General features: G+C 49.0%; 3 protein-coding genes across 3 annotated transcripts; 2 read left to right on the top strand and 1 right to left on the bottom strand.

Moving 5' to 3' along the window:
• Positions 1-5537: 5537 nt before the first annotated feature.
• On the top strand, positions 5538-9838 carry LOC136490720 (plant UBX domain-containing protein 4-like). The gene is made up of 4 exons (XM_066486919.1): positions 5538-5834; positions 7774-8071; positions 9076-9168; positions 9255-9838. The coding sequence occupies exons 1-4, from the start codon at positions 5656-5658 to the stop codon at positions 9624-9626; spliced, it is 942 nt and encodes a 313-aa protein (XP_066343016.1). The 5' UTR covers positions 5538-5655; the 3' UTR covers positions 9627-9838.
• Positions 9839-9983: 145 nt separating this feature from the next.
• LOC136490719 (uncharacterized) lies at positions 9984-11466 on the top strand. Its single transcript, XM_066486918.1, has one exon. The coding sequence runs from the start codon at positions 10274-10276 to the stop codon at positions 11252-11254; it is 981 nt and encodes a 326-aa protein (XP_066343015.1). The 5' UTR covers positions 9984-10273; the 3' UTR covers positions 11255-11466.
• A 387-nt stretch (positions 11467-11853) lies between these two features.
• On the bottom strand, positions 11854-13165 carry LOC136493923 (probable long-chain-alcohol O-fatty-acyltransferase 5). Its single transcript, XM_066490045.1, has one exon. The coding sequence runs from the start codon at positions 12985-12987 to the stop codon at positions 11947-11949; it is 1041 nt and encodes a 346-aa protein (XP_066346142.1). The 5' UTR covers positions 12988-13165; the 3' UTR covers positions 11854-11946.
• Positions 13166-16622: the final 3457 nt, after the last annotated feature.

Raw genomic sequence — 16622 nt, 5'->3', positions numbered from 1 at the left:
TTGGCCTTGCTCGCAGCTCCGTTGGGCAGCCGGTCGCCCATCCTGCCCCTCATAGCCGCCTGTAGCTCAGTCCTGTGCGCCAATTTTGAAGGGCCGAGCTTTTGGGTCCTTAAGACCAGGAGTGCCTGCGCCGTCGGCTATCATCGTCACCAAAGCAACTCAGTCAAATTCCTCGTGCCACTAGCCTCCCCTTTAGTTGGTTGTCACCATGCTCGCCACATCCTAGACCCTACCACCGTAGAGCAGTCCCTGTCACAGCCGTGGCATTGCCGTGCTCCGCCACACCGCATCGCGCGCTCATGGCTGGCTCGGTCTGAGCTAGCTCCGGTCGATTCATCACGCCTCTCGGTTACGTGGTGAGTCGCTGGTGCTCGTATGATACTTGATTTACCCTGACCATGCTGACGTTCACCGGAATGGCGTCGCCGTACTTGTAGGGTGTCCACCATCGTGGTCCAAAACCACTGCGACGTCCCGGTGTGTGTGTCTCCGCTCTGCACTTCGCGCTCACGCATATGTGAGTGTTGGCTCGTTATTTTGGGATAGGGAGGCCTGGGATGGCCAGCGTGGGTCACCGATGCCGCGCCATCGCGTCTGTGCGTGCACAGGTGATGGGAGGGACTTTGCTGTGGTGAAGACGTAGAAGTCGGGAGGTGCTTCTGTAAAAGCGTAGACTGGTGAAATAGTGACCTAGAGCTTGATGCGAATTCATTATAGAACGGGGGTGTCCGTGCATAACTACCATCGTGCGTGGGCCTCTCCCATCACGGGCTATGGCCGGCTGGGCCGTGCGTGCGTGCATGGGCCACGCTGCTCGGGTGTGTGCACCGCACAGTCGTGGGCCGAGGCCGCGCATTTTGGGCCACGAAGCCAAGTTCGGTTTCCTCTATTTCAGTGTATTGGAATTTGTTTATTTATTTAGATTGTGAACTGAACTTCGATAATTAGTAGTAAATTGCATAGTTGTCGAAAAATAGTGAGACTAATTTGTTAGGTTCATAAACTTATTATCTACCGTTAGATTGTAGTTATCTGTGATAAGTATTGGATCATAAATTCAAAGCTAGATAGCTAATATTATGTAGGTTCGTATTTGTAGAAATATTTGTGGACAATCGGTGATAGCTAGCGACTTAAAGATTTTACAGTAGGTTCCCTAAGCCATTAGGTACTTGCTGTAAAATTGATAACCTTAGAACGAGTTGCTAGATCACGTAGTTATTATCCTTGCTTTATCGTATATATCATAAATCGACATTAGGAGTAAGAATACATATAATTGCTATAAGAATGTAGGTCACGTCCATACTTGTTAGTGATGATGATACGTAGCTTAGCCTTGGTGGGTAGACCTCGCCTTGTAGTTTAATAGGTGTACTTTTAGGCGAAGAGCTGTTGTTGTCCTCTTATTAAGCATTGCATCATCATTTCATGTAGATCCCGAACAGGTAGACTTCGTACCCGTCGGTGAGTCGGAGTACGACGAGGTGATCGAGGAGTACGAGGAGGAGCTCTTCACACAGGAGGGAGCCCAGGAGCCTGTTGGTACTGACTTTGCTGACCCGGCACCTGCCCAAGGCAAGCCCCGGTGCATAATCCCTATTTTTAAATGGTCACTGAATATATTACATGATCTGCATTTATGTTACAGGCATTTTATGGAAACTATATGTATAACTATACCCACCATGAGTCCTACTAGTACAGGTCGAGTAGTTGCTATGCTCAGGATGTCGGTAGCGTGAGTAACCTGTCCGTGTCGATTAAGGACCGGTCGTTGCATATGGCTCTAGGCAAGTCACAGATTATTGTCCCGAGCACATACTTGGGTATGGGCGCAGAGAAGGCTTACTGCTCTCTTGTCACGGATCCGGCTCTTTCCGGACCGACTGATGGGAAGAGGAGGTGGTGGAGGTCCTTGCACCACACGACAGGGACCTGGACACCCAGGACAGGAGAGTGGTGGGTTAGTCCTGCTTGTGCCTGGGGTACAAGTAGGGTGTCTTCAGGGCACCCAGCTGGGCACATTGATTCATGAATCGCCGGGTTATCCGGTACGGCTTATCTGCGGTTTAGCACCGTAGTAAGAACTGTAAGTGGAAAAGAGATAAGAAACAGTATCGATTGCTCAACTCTTGCTTGAAAGTAGCACATGTGCTTATATAGATTGACTAGATGAAAACTTAATACGGCTGATGATAATAATGTACCAATAAGGACTCACTATTAGTATTGCTTTTTGGCTAAAAGAGAACCAGCAAAACATAAAGCCTAGCATATTCCTTGGAGTCGGGAAAGTATTCCCACTGGTCGGATAAGTCTTGCGAGTACATTGTGTACTCAGGGTTTATTTACCCCTGTTGCAGGTGATGCTTGAGGAGTACCTTGTGTGGAGGATTCTTCTGGTGGGCTCAGACGAAATCCTCGTTATCTTATCGCTAGACGTTATCTTTTAATATTCCGCTGTTTATCATTCCGCACTCTGTATTTGGTTTTATAATAATGTACTTTCTAAGAAACTCTAATGTATGCGATGGACTTGTGTTGTAACTCATTTTCATTATTGGATCCTTGGGAAAAATGTTGATCTTTTGGGTTCTCCCTCGGGGTGTGCCCGACGGACACCGCTCGCTGTAGTTGCTTTCGAGGTGCTTAGTGTCTGGTGGAAGACGAGCGCCTCCGTAAGTACTGCCACAACGCTCCTCCTCGGTTTTGCCATTTCGAGGAGGGCTGTCGATGCTGACGTTGAAGATCATACCACCCCGAAAGGGTGGAAGGAGGAGTTGCTCGGAGAGGGTTTCAGCGAGGGTCTCCGTAGAGCCCTAAGACTCAGAGCCCGGAGTTTCTTTCGGGATGGCCTGGAGGGGCACCCTAGGGCTCTAGCCTAAGTGTAGCATGTTGACGACTGGCGGAAGCTGGACAATGACCTGATCGGTGAGTAGATGGGCACCGTCCACCTGGTCGACGAATTTGCCCTTCAGGGCGTGTTGGTAAGCGGCGGCGGTGTTGGTGAACCCAAAGGGTAGGGCCGTAACACATGCAGTTTCTAAAGCAGCCTCCAATAGATCTAGATCGGAGGGTGGTCGGCGCTGAACTAGAGTGTCTAGAGCCGATTTGGTGATGGAGAGACAATTGGCGAGCTTCAGTCCAACCCGATCGATGGATTCGATTAGATCGTCGTTGTTGATCTGCCTCCTCTGGTAGAAAGGAAGCGGACGACAAGTCATTGCTGAAGGAGACCTCAGAATCGGCTCCGAGATCAGATCTGCAGTTGCAGGTGTGGGGGTGGTCGGCACAGAACCGATCTGCCCTAGCTCGAGGAGCTCTCCGACTCCGTCAGCGTTGATGACCTACGAGATGGATCCGACCGTGAAGATCTGGCTGGGCTGTGGAAGGGACGAAGAGCCTACGGAAAAAGCCATCTTGTTCGACAAGGAAACAACACGCACACCCCTACCTAGCGCGCCAACTATTGACAAAAGATGCTCGATAGTCCACCGAGGGGTATCCCCACGATGGTAGATTTATCATAGAGGTGAGCGAGATCAGGAGCGAGATGGTAATACAAGCACTAAGACACAAGATTTAGACAGGTTCGACCGTCAGTATGACGTAATACCTACATCCTGTGTTCTGATGTATTGCATTCAGATGTATCGATTTTGTCCACTAGGGGACCTCTGTCTCTCCTTATATAGTCTGGAGGGGTAGGGTTACAAGAAAAGTAGCATATTTGGTACTATACAATATCTTGCGGTGCACGCCTTGATCTTGTGGGCTGGGGCACCTCTAATGGTGCAGCCCATGTCTTGTCTTATGGATACCGGGGGCCGTACCCCCATAATCTGAGCCTCCTCAGCCTATGGGTCCAAAGTAATCAAAGCGCTCCGTGATCCAGGACGACGAAACACCGGGAGTTTTTCTAAAATTTACCAAAGAAAATGAGACCTGAAGGCTGCAGAAAAGCAATGCAAGTATTAAATCGGCTTCAATTTCTCACTTATTTTTCTTAGAAGCCTCGTCGTCCGGTAAAAGAAAGCTAGTAAACTAAGCCACCAGCTCCCTCCCGTGATCGTTGTCAACTATCTCTGTCACTGGTAGTCCTCCAACCGAAGACCAAAAATAGCCTTCAAGTCCTACATGGTGAAGGTCATCTCGCCACAAGATAGGTGGAACATGTGGGTCTCAGGCCTCCACCTGTTATAAGAATAGAATGACTGTCTGTTGTCTCAAATTTGTTACAAGAAAATTTACGTACAAAGAATGCACTCGCACCTATCTACAGTTGTAGTAAGTAGTGCTGGGTCAAGGGGCGAAAGATCATGGTTGACAACATGGACAAGCTCGAGGAAGCCGGCTCGCCGTATGTACGGTGCATAACGCTCGTCCCACTGATGTGCCCTGGTGTGCGTGCGAGGTCTCAAAGTAGGCAATGACACCTCTGCGTCGTTGTCACTCAAGATATGTGCTCGGTGCTGGTCGTCGTACTCCACCTAAAAATAGGGTACAATGAGTGCTGCGTGGGAGGGGTCATCCTGTTACAAATTGATAAACAAAGCGTTAGAGTATTCAAATTAACATTATGTAGCATTACAAAATTTGAACTACTTGTTATGCAATATAAAAGCACATGTATATATTTAAAATAAAATTAACAGACATATCACGCACTAGTAACATAAACAGCTTCACTAGGAATATAAGCATTTGACGAAACTTCATGAAATCATCAAAATCGACGTATCACGCACTAGTAAGTACCGACATTTATAAATTAGTATCTATACCCAAAATCCCTAACTAAATAACTAACTATAAACTAAATAATAAATACCTAATCAATCCATAAACCCAAAATCCTAACCTTAAACCTAAAAACTACCTACGTAAATCACAAACAAATTCACTAACCTAACTATCATAAATCAATAACAATCATAAAACCCTAACTATCATATATTACTAATTATCCTAAATCACTAATTATCCTAAAACAATAATAATCAAAATAACGTGAAATCGTGAGGGAGGTACCTTAGGAGCGGGCGACCTTGACGTGCCGGCGTTCGTGGCGCGACCACGTGCGGGTGCTGGCGGCGGGCGCTGCGTGACGGCGGGGCGCGGGCGGCTGGCGGCGGCGATACGGGCAGGGGTGCTGCGCGGCGGCAGGGCGATGTGTGGCTAGCGGAGGACGCGGCGGCGGGCGGGCGGGCAGGGGTGCGTGCGGGCGGAGGGGCTCGCTCACGATATTTATTTGGCCCCGCCGCGCCATGCTCCGTGGCGCGGCGAGCTCTGCCACGTCAACGATCGCGATTCCGGTCATCGCCACGTCAGACCTCTGCCGCGCCATCATGCATGGCGCGGCATAGGCATTTGGCCGCGCCAGGGCAATAGGCGCGACCAAAAGTATTAGTTAAAAAAACCGGTCATGTTAGATTTAAAATTAGTTTTTAAAAAATATTGAAATTAAAAAAAAATTCTCCTGGCGCGGATATTACCCCCACCCCACCCCACACACACAGCCCCAAGAGGTCTGAGTCCTCTCGACCCACGAAAGCAGAAGGGGCTCGACTCGCCGAGTATCCGCGACGCGACACGAAGCCAAGCGCGGACCAAACCCTACCCCTCCACCCCGATCCACCCACCTCATCGGCGATGAGTTCCTCCTCCAACGGCGGGAAGAAGCCGGCGGCCGGCGGCGGCCGTGGGGGGCCCACCATCCGCACGCTCTCCGACTTAAACCGCGGGCCCGCCGGCTTCCCTGGCGCCGGAGGTGGCGGCAGTGGCAGCGACGACGACGAGCCCCAGGAGTACTACACCGGCGGCGAGAAGAGGTATATCTCAGCCCCTCTCGTGGGCCAGTATTTCCTGATTGACTCTGCTGGGATTTGCCTGCGATCGTGCGTACGGGCATCGGAATCGCCGCCTCCTAGTTTTGTGATCTAGTTAGGTCGTCTGGCTAGAGTGATAATTGGCTTCAACCTTCAGGGTGAAATCTCGGATTCTCTGAACTAGGTTTTTTATGGTGTTTCGCGTGTTACTTTTGCGCGGATTTGACTTTGTTTTCCATGTGAGCTGTGCTATATAGGGCAGCCGTGACTTGTGTAGATGTGGTATGAGCAGTAGCAGTAGCCTTTGATGCTCCCAAGTTGCAACATACCAGAAATCTGTGTCTTTCAGTTTATGTCTGTTTTTTTATTCTTCAGAAGAACTATGCACTATTTGATTATCCTTGGCGTGCTTTGGGAGTGAGCCTTCTTATAGATTTTGGATTACAGGATATTTCTGTCTCTGGACACGTATCAGGTGAAATTGCGAGTGATCTGAACTAAAGTTGTTTGCGCATTGAACTGACAATGCAAAATCAATACAACTGGTACATAATAAAAAAAACATGGAGCTCAAACTTGGGGCACATGTGCTGACTGAAATTGAATGGAGAATTGTCCAAGCCCTGTGGTGCATTAAATTGTACATACACCTCAAATCATGATGATGCAAATTTGGTTACAGATGTTCCATTCAACTATTATTGTCTTTAACCCATAATGTACTTATCCTTATTGCTTTTAAATTGCATTGTGCTTTCCGCGAGGAATAATAAACATCCGATGCAGTTAACATAGTCAGTAACATGATTGATTTAAAAGTTGCAACAGAGGAAACTTGGCCTATGCATTTATTTGGGCACATTGCTTGATTATTTAAATTTCAGTGTAGCTTGCGCACAAATACAATTATATGAAAGAATACATGTCATTCCTCTGGCGTTAAGGGAATGGATTTGGGTAATATCGAATGCCAGTTCGAGGGTGTGCTTTTAGGTCTTGATCGAGTGTGCTTCCTTTTGTGCCTTGGTTAGCTGAACTGGAAATGCCAGGACTATGGGGAAGGGTCCCTCGGGCGAGACGCGAGATGGCTAAATGTGTGTGACGAATTGTCTATCTGAGAAAGGCGCTGATTACAGCTCATTCCTTGGATGGACCATAGGCCTGGTGCTAGAATCTGGTACTGTCGACGGACTTATTGATCTGGTTGACACTCTTAGGTGTGTTGCTGGAGGAGGGTTTTTATGTGGGAGTAAAGCCAAAGGGCGCCTAGCTCGAATGGTTAGGTGACCCAGCGGCACTCCTCAGGTCCTGGGTTCGACTCCCCGTGGGAGCGAATTTCAGGCTGAGGTTAAAAAAATCCCCTCGTCTGTCCCCATAACCAAAGCACTAGGGGGGCACCGGCCCAATTCTCACTTGGGCGACGGAAAGCCACCGTGTAAGGGTGGGGGCGGGGGTTCGGGGGTTTTCTCGGCCGGGTGAGAAGGTCCTTCTTATTTGTAATGCTGCAGGGGCAGTCTTAACACCCCCGGTCGAGTTTTTTTTTGTGGGAGTAAAAAGGAAGGCAAATCCCCAAAAGAGGAACAACAACTCTTGAGCTTATTTTTTAGGCTTCAGATTGATTATGGAATGAAGGGCTATCAAATAGAAAGTAATATTCATAGTTAGTGTTCCACTTAAAAGTGGTTCTTTTTTTTCCTTTGAATGACAAGGCAATATATTGTAGCTTTACGGTCCATTACTTGCCTTTCAAAGGCATCTTGTTCTATATTTTTTGGACCACGCTTTTTTCCATCTAGATTTCATGCAGAACATTGAAAAGAAGATCTCCTTAATGTTTAGCTCCGCATCACAAATTAATTGGGGATTTAAGTTTGTATAAGTTGACCTTGTGCTCTTTCTTTTGTTGCATGAGTAATTTTATATTTATCTTTGTAATGTGCAGTGGAATGCTTGTTCAAGATCCAACACGAAGAAATGACGTGGATGCGATATTTGAACAAGCCAGGCAGGCGGGTGCTATCCATGGAATGCCCCCTTTTCTTGGCGACGAGTCTTCCAGCTCTAGGAGCTTTACAGGGACTGGCCGACTTCTTACAGGGGAGACAGTGCCATCTGCTGCACCTCAGGAACCAGCACCAGTTCGAATACGCCACAATATACATTTGTGGAACAATGGCTTTAGTGTGGATGATGGTCCACTGAGATACTACGATGAGCCTGAAAATGCAGAGTTCCTTGAGGTGATTCCTTTTACATGATATTTCTGAATGATTTGATCTATTCCAAGTATTCCCTCTTTTCTCAATAAGATACTCTTTAAGAATTTGTGCCATCGAACTTTAGAATATTTGAATACTGTGTGTTGTTCCGTAGATGACTATTTAAATACTGTGTGTTGTAGAAATTTATTTTCCCCATTAGTCCTGATTAACTAATTTTTGAATACTGTGTGTTGTTCCGTAGATGACTATTTAACAGTAATCACTTCACTTTATTATGCTTGTACTGCTCATCTCATGCTGTTATTTGCATTTTATTGTGGAAGGTTTGGACCATTTGCCCTTCAGATGTTCCAGAACATTTTGGTTGATGACTTAATTAGTGAGCTATCATGTTCAGAATGCCAATTACTCCCTCTGTCCCAGAATAGTAGACATTTTAGGATCTAATATCACGGATACCATTGCTCAAGGCAAAAGACCTTAGTACCCCTAGAAATATAGATAGAGATGTATTGGGAAAAGAAAAAAATGGTATTGGGGAGAAGAGAAAGGTACATTGAGATGTAAGAATGACAACTATTTTGGGACAAAATTTGAATGGTATAAGGTCAAGTATTTTGGGACGGAGGGAGTAGGTTACTTCCATTATTACTTCAATTGAGGGAGTAGGTTACTTCCATTATTACTTCAATTGGTTCTCCACCTCTGCAACTCAAAACTTGACAGACAGATCTCAACTTTACTGTGCCATATTGCTATCTCTTGTGCCATAAAATCATGAACTGATTTGTCTACATCCTATGGTTTCGTTTTCCTAATAGGCCATGCCTTAAAGACCATGTATGCTCATAGTGTTGGGCTGTTTGTTTTGTTCTCTTAGGCATAAAGATTTGTCGAGCTATTATTAAGTTCTTAGTTAAGTAACAGGACATCACAGTATTTTTTGAATGGGACATGCAAACATGAATAATTGAATGCCTTCATCGTTCTTACACTAATTGTATGCTGTTTCGGGTTTTCAGAGCCTTAAGATGTCAAAGTGCCCCAGGGAGCTGGTGCCTACTGATGGGGAACATGTTGATGTGTCTGTTATTAAAAGGATGGAAGATTACAGGGTGAGCCCTCTTAACTTGCATCCTTGCATATGGGCATATGACTGTATTCTCATTGATTTATGTCCCTTCTGGTTTTGTTCATGTAGGAACCTGTAAGGCCTCGATCAGCTTTCCAGGGTGTTGGAAGAACCCTTGGTGGTGGACCTTCCCCAGATGAGAGTGCAACACCTGCTCCTGCATCAGCGGCCCCTGCTGCTTCGAGGTCCGTTGGCATTGTTGTGGATGACTCCCAGCCATTTACATCCATACAGCTGAGGCTGGCTGACGGCACTCGCATGGTTGCCCGGTTCAACATGCACCACACCGTGGGAGACATCAGGTCCTTCATCGACGCATCTCGGCCTGGAGCTGCAAGGCCTTATCAGCTGCAGACGGGTTTCCCACCCAAGCAGCTGGCTGACCCAACGCAGACCGTGGAGCAAGCTGGGCTGGCAAACTCGGTTATCATGCAGATGTAATTCTTCAGCAACCTGGGAACTCGGATGCTGCATCATACTGCGTCTTTTGAAAACTGTCTTATTATGGTTGATCATGTTATCATCATTCATGGTTATAGTGATGCCTCATTGAGAGCTTAAGAGTTTATAATTCATCGATGAACTGAAGTATGCTTTCTGATTTACAGCAGATACTGAACTGACGAGTTAAAGACCATCGTTGCTTGCATGACTGTTTTCATTTCTTATGTTATGGTATTATATGATATTTTGTGTTGACATCCTTTGCAACTTTGCAAGTTGAAGCGCGACTTGCTACATATAACATGAATGGAATAGGGAATGGCGAATCGATTCAAGTTGAAGCGCGCGACTTGCAACATATAACATGAATGGAATAGGGTAAGGCGAATCGATTCAAGTTGAAGCGGGACTCCAGCAATGGGAATTGTATTGGGAAGGACGAATCGATGGTTAGGTTTGGGATTAGAGTCTTGAAACCTTTCCGTTGTTTGGAACTTTGCTACCTTTTCGGCCCAAGACTCGACATTCGTCCACAATCCCTGGTGTGGCCGAGCGCCCTCTGAGAGGTGGAAGTGGAAAGCTGGGAGTTTGGAAGCATGCCATAGAGGCAGATCGCAATTCTTCCCCGTGCGACATCCTCCCTCATGTTGCCGCCGCTCTCGCACCTCCAGCGTCGCCTCCTCGCGGCGGGCCCAAAACTCCTTGCTCCGCCCTTCTTCCGCTCATTCTCCAGCGCCACCGCACCGGCGGCACGCAAGCCGACCACCGCCGTGGCCGTCCTCTGGGACCTGGCCGCTTCCCGTCCCCCGTCTACTCTTCCGCTCTACGACGCAGCCGTGCGCCTCCACCTCGCCGCCACCTCCTTCGGCCGCCTCCGTCTCTCCGCGGCGTTCCTCCACCCGTCCCACCGCCTGCCGGCCCCCGCCGTGTCCGCCGCCACGACCCACCTCTGCCGCGTCTGCGGCCGCCGCTTCCGCGCTCGCGACGCGCTGCTTCGCCACTTCGACGCCATCCACGCACGCGAGCACGCAAAGCGCGTCGCCCGCATCGACTCCGCCCGCGGCGGCCGCCGCGTGCGCCTCGCCGCCGCGCTGTCCCTCAAGCTCTCCAAGTACGAGAAGGCCGCGCGCGAGCTCACCGCCGGCGCGGGCACCGCCTCCCCGTCCGACGAGCTCGGGCGCGCCGGCGTCCGAGTCGAGCTCTCCCGGACCCCGGCGGCGTCCCTCCGGGAGCACGCGCAGCTGGTGCTCGACGAAGGGTCCGCGCGGTGCTTGGTGCTCGTCTCGGGCCACGAGGAGCTGGCACCCCTGCTGCGGGTGGCGAGGGAGAGGGGCGTGCGGTCGGTGGTCGTCGGTGGTGAGTCCGGCCTGGCGAGGTGGGCGGACGTCGGGTTCAGCTGGGCGGAGGTGATCGCCGGGAAGGCTAGGAAGGCCGCGCCGTCCGTGTCCGGCAAGTGGCGGGATGGAGACGTGCTCAAGGGGCTGGAGTGGAGGTACGATGAGGACGATGACGAGGAAGAGGTGGTGTTCGAGGACGATGACGGCGAGGAGCTGGCACGGAAGGCCAAGGGGAAGCCGTGGTGGAAGCTGGACTCTGATGACGAGGACTCCAGCGTTGGTGGTTGAATTGAACGATGATTTGATTTGCACATAATGTGTTTGCTCGTTTGCCGTTTTGGGATCTTTGATTTTGTGCGTAATGTAGTGGTTGCACTAATGATCTTGTAACCCTGCAGTTGCAAAAGGCAAATCTGTGCGAGAGCGCAAATCTGGTCTCCCTGGTACAACATTGATCGGTGCTGCAGCACCTTTCCAGTGACGCGTACCAGCACTGCAGCAGAGCGCAGGCACACGATTGGCATACGCTAGTTGTTTGGATAATCTATTCACTACTTGAATACGAAGTCGACACGCTGAAGTATCGGATCGCATAAGCAGTATAACCAAATACAACCTCGCCTCTTTGACGCAGTATACAAAATTTTTTGTTTACAGTGGATCGACCGATCGCATAAGCAGTATAACCAAATACAACCTCGCCTCTTTGACGCAGTATACAAAATTTTTTGTTAACAGTGGATCGACAGTACAAAAGCGCGGTTAACTGTGCAATCTCTGCAGCCTGTTCAGCAGCCTGTTCAGCGTGTTCAGTTGGTCGTAAACGATCGTGGATTATAAGACAGAACGGTATTTTTCTCTCACACCAAATCAGCCAACAATAATAATTCACGATTGTTTCAGCTCAAACGAACATGCTGTTATTACATCTCAGTACATGCTATGTTACATGTACCAGTATTAGTGTACTACCCAGAGGTTCAAACCAAATGTGCCATCGCGGTTAGATTCCGGCCTGCCCGCTCCAAGAACGCCAGCATCCCCTCGCACTCCGCGATGATGGCCTTGTCCAGCCCGCTCCGGATCACGGGCGCGAAGAAGAGCCACGACCCGGTCCCCGTCACGAACGCCAGCGTCAGGGCCGTCGCGACGGGCCGCGGCGGTCGCCACACGCCGCCGTGCTGCCGCGCCAGCCACCGCTCGGCCACCGCGCACGCGCCGTGCAGCGCGAAGAACGCGGTGACCTCCCCGGTGCCGGCCTCCAGTGTGATGTAGTAGAACATGACCTCGTGCATGGCCCCGGACACGAGGAACGCCGCGAGCACGCCCGCCGCGGCGCCGAAGCGTGCGCGCACGGGGCGGTACACGCAGGGCCGGAGCACGCCGGGGACCATGAGGTTCCACCGCCGGCCCCAGAAGTCGCGGAGGGAGGAGGCGAGGTACGGCCGGTCGAACTGCGGCTCCAGCTCCGCGCCCAGCAGCGCGCGGGCGAGCGCCGCGGCGGATGCGAGGAAGAGCTCCAGCATCAGGTACACGTGCGCGCCGTCGAACACGGGCACGGCGTATGCGGGCATCCGCGCCCTGTAGCACCGGACGGAGACGAGCGCGGAGAAGAGCGCCGCCTTGGCCGCGTAGGACAGCAGGAATCCGGAAGGGAGAGAGGAGCGGGATGCCTGTTGTTGTTGTTGCTGCTGCTTCTCGGTCTTGTCCCGGACCTTGACGGGCAGCGCGGCGCACGCGACGAAGCGCACGAGCGGGAGGGCCGGGTGGAGCGGCCCGTGCCCCGCGGCGAGGAGGAGGAGCTTAAAGCCGCAGAGCCAGACGAGGAAGAAGGCGGAGATGGTGCGGAGGTGGATCGAGGAGAAGGCGAAGGGGAGGACTGGGAGGAGTAGGAGCACCGGGAGTAGCGCCGCGAGGCGGGGGATGCTGGGGGCCAGCCGCGAGGTGGCGAGACGAGCGTAAGCCAGGGCCACGGACGCGGCGGCCAAGACCACGGCGAGGCTGGCTACCTCGGATGCCATGCCTGCCTTACTGACCACGGCGGCCACCGGCCGATCGAGATCCGGACGAAGTCGCGTGATTGTCGATCGAACTGGTGATGGAATATGTTATTAGTAGGAATGGCGATCAAGGAAAGGATTAAAAATACATCATGTGCTACGCAAGGTCCAAGGTGAGCAAATTGTATCCTCAAGTATCATCTGCGGTGTGCATCTGGAACCGTCGTGTCTTCTCCACCCTCCTTTGACCTGTTCCCTGGTTGGTTTCTAGACTAATAAACTTGATTGATACTAATTTATTATAAAAGAAAAATATTCTTAACTAATTGATAAGCCTTGATCGAAACCAACTAGCAAAGTCGTCTGGTTGAGCATGACGATGAGTCGATGACCATGCCTCGTGTCGTGCCACTGCGGAGCACTGAAAGCTTCTCGTTGATCTCAGTTAGTCAGTTGAGAGAAGTCGTCTGGTTGAGCATGACGATGAGTCGATGACCATGCCTCGTGTCGTGCCACTGCGGAGCACTGAAAGCTTCTCGTTGATCTCAGTTAGTCAGTTGAGAGAGATCATATACCCTTTTTTGAATGTCAGATTGGGACTGTAAGTTTTAAAAAGGTATGGGAAGAATTGTAGTACCGCAGTATGAAAAAGGTTTAGGGCACATTCGGTTAGCAGTGAATCTTTCCATGGATTGATTTCTGCCTGGATTGGTTATCAAATTTATATAAATTTTGAGTAGTTGAATAATTCCTAATGCATTCCTAATCAAATGGCAGGGAACCAATCCTGGATCCATTCTTACTAGAAATACTTCACTAATTTATACTAGTTTTGATTAGCTGAAAGAGCTGTTGGATTTCACCCAACCGAACAAGCCGAAGAATTCCAGTTCCGGCATCGGCACGTCGCTTGTTGTTTTTGAGCAGTGAGCACTCACAACTCAGCTATGGAGCGGGACTGTGCGGATTTTTTTTTCTATTTTTAACACTTTTTGTAAATTAATTTTAAATCTAACACTGTTTTTTTTAAAACTAACACTTTTGGCCGCGCCTATTGCCATGGCATGGCGAAAAGCCTGTGCCGCGCCATGCATAGTGGCGCGGTGAGAGGGGTGACGTGGCGACGACCGAGGCGCTGACCGGTGACGTGGCAGGGTCTGCCGCGCCACCGATCTTAGCGCGGCAGTGACACGCCATAGCCCACGGCGTGGCAGGACCAGATAAATAACGCCCGCGAGCCGCCCTCCCTCCCGCCTGCCCATGAACCGCTGGCCCTCCCTCCTGCCTGCCCTCCTACCCACAGCGTCGCCGTCGCCGCGCCTGCACACCGCCCGCCGCGCCTGCCGCACCACGCACGCTAGCGCGACACGGACGCCCTCACTACAGTTCAACCATCGCTGATGTGAAATTTAGTGCCTATTTCTTCATAATCAAAATCCTCATACCTTCACTACCTCTTTATATTAATCGTTAGCCATTAGATTGAGAGATTCTTTTAAAATATACTTTAGCCGTTAATTTATCTTACATTGTATTATTATTTATATACTTTAATTGTTAATTTTCTTATAATGTATTATTGATTATAGCGAAAACAAATGTCTAATTAAAAGACACGTGAAATATAAATCTATTTATGTGTTTTTGTGCACTAGACATACATATATATAGCGACAAATTTGGTTGGTTGAGTTTTTATGATTTAAATTGTTATATGCTTGTTTTCTTACATGAAAATATTAATCCAAATGATCATTTTACTCAAGCATATATTGAAAGCACTAGAACCTCTAAAATCATGCACAACATCGTCGATATCGTACTGCTATGAGTCCATCATAGCATTGTGCGAAAAAAGTAGACAACTTGTATTTTTAGAGATATTAGTATAGAGTATAGGACTAAGTATGACACACATGATAGTTCTCAATCAATTCATCTTATACTGGGCTACTCATCCCTAGGTTAAAATTATAATGAGCTGCTCTAGCAGATGCAGACAAGCTATTGTAATAATTTAATAAGAAACACTGGTGGACAACAGATCCATACATAGAAGTTGGTTATTTTCCTAGTGAAGTTGTTTAATATGTCTGTTAATGTTACTTTGAATATATACATGTGCTTTCATATTATGTTCCTATTGCATAACAAGTAGTTCAAATTTTGCAATGCTACGTAACGTTAATTTGAATATTGTAAATTTGAATACTCTAACCATTTGTTTATCAATTTGTAACATGATGACCCCTCCCACGCAGCACCCGTTGTACCCCCATCTTAAGGTGGAGTACGACGAGCCGCACCGAGTACACATCTTGAGTGACACCGACGCAGAGGTGTCCTTGCCTCCTTTGAGGCCCGCACGCACACCAGGGCGCACCAGTGGGACGAGCGTTACGTGCCGTACATACGGCGTGCCGGCTTCCTCGAGCTTGTCCGTGTTGTCAACTATGGTCTTCCGCCCCTTGACCCAGCACTACTTACTGCAGCTGTAGACAGGTGCGGGTGCCTTCATTGTACGTAAACATTCTTATAACAAATTTGAGGCAACTGACAGTCGTTCTATTCTTATAATAGGTGGAGGCCTGAGACCCACACGTTGCACCTACCTTGCGGCGAGATGATCTTGACCATGCAGGACGTGAAGGCTATCTTTGTCCTTCGGTTAGGTGGATGTCCAGTGACAGGTATAGTTGACAACGATCACTGGAGGGAGCTGGTGGCTCAGTTCACTGGCTTTCTTCCACCGGACGACTATGTTTCAAAGAAAAATAAGTGAGCAATTCAAGCCTATTTAATACTTGCATTGCTTTCCTATAGCCATCAGGTCTCATTTTCTTTGGTGAATTTCAAGAAAAGTTCCTATGTTTCGTCGTCGTGGATCACAGAGCGCTTTGATTACTTAGACCCATAGGCTGATGAGGCTCAGATTGACATGTTCGCTTGAGTGTGGCTCTGGCACTTCCTTAGTGCTTTCCTCTTCCTAGACACCTCGGGCAACACCATCAGCTGGATCCTCCTTGACATACTACGCCAGCCGTGGGATAATATAGCGGCGTACAGCTAAGGCAGCGGAGTCCTGGCATGGACGTATCGATAGCTATACGTCACCTTAGGGTATGCGAACCTTGGGGGTTGCTCCTACCTACTTCAGGTTTGGTGTTGGGAACGATGGCCCATTGGGAGGCCCCTTGCTACTAGTTTACTGGTAAGTACTTTGGTTCATTATATTCTTCAAGGCAGTTACATATGATTAAATTATTAATGGCTAATTCATTATCATGTTGAATGCAGCATTGGAACAGGCAGGATACACTCCCTACAACTCTATATATCTGGACGCAAGTAGAGTTAGTTAGAGGGAATGTGAGACGTAAGTACAGGGAGTACACGAACGATCTCGACGTCCTGACACAGCACTGGGTTACGCTCTCTTTACTATCATATATGTGTCTTGTTCGATGTACACTATATCACAACCTAACTCAATTACGAAATGTTCAGATGCATTGGTGTCCTTGGGATGCTCTGAAGCTCAAGTACTATCTGAGTCCTATCACTAGAGATGAGTTAGACGAGTATCGCTGCAGCATCCCTCTTATTTTCTTCCACATGGTTGAGATTCACTTGCCCATTAGGGTTTGCAGGCAGTT

Source organism: Miscanthus floridulus, chromosome 11 (assembly GCF_019320115.1).
Source record: "Miscanthus floridulus cultivar M001 chromosome 11, ASM1932011v1, whole genome shotgun sequence".
NCBI lineage: Eukaryota > Viridiplantae > Streptophyta > Magnoliopsida > Poales > Poaceae > Miscanthus > Miscanthus floridulus.
Note: the sequence above shows the minus strand (reverse complement) of the source record. Positions and strands in the feature narration are given on the sequence as shown.

Coding starts and splice junctions, on each gene's coding strand:
- LOC136490720 (XM_066486919.1), top strand. CDS start 5,656: ATGAGTTCCTCCTCCAACGGCGGGAAGAAGCCGGCGGCCGGCGGCGGC. Junction 5,835..7,773: donor TACACCGGCGGCGAGAAGAG/GTATATCTCAGC, acceptor TGTAATGTGCAG/TGGAATGCTTGTTCAAGATC. Junction 8,072..9,075: donor AAAATGCAGAGTTCCTTGAG/GTGATTCCTTTT, acceptor TCGGGTTTTCAG/AGCCTTAAGATGTCAAAGTG.
- LOC136490719 (XM_066486918.1), top strand. CDS start 10,274: ATGTTGCCGCCGCTCTCGCACCTCCAGCGTCGCCTCCTCGCGGCGGGC.
- LOC136493923 (XM_066490045.1), bottom strand. CDS start 12,987: ATGGCATCCGAGGTAGCCAGCCTCGCCGTGGTCTTGGCCGCCGCGTCC.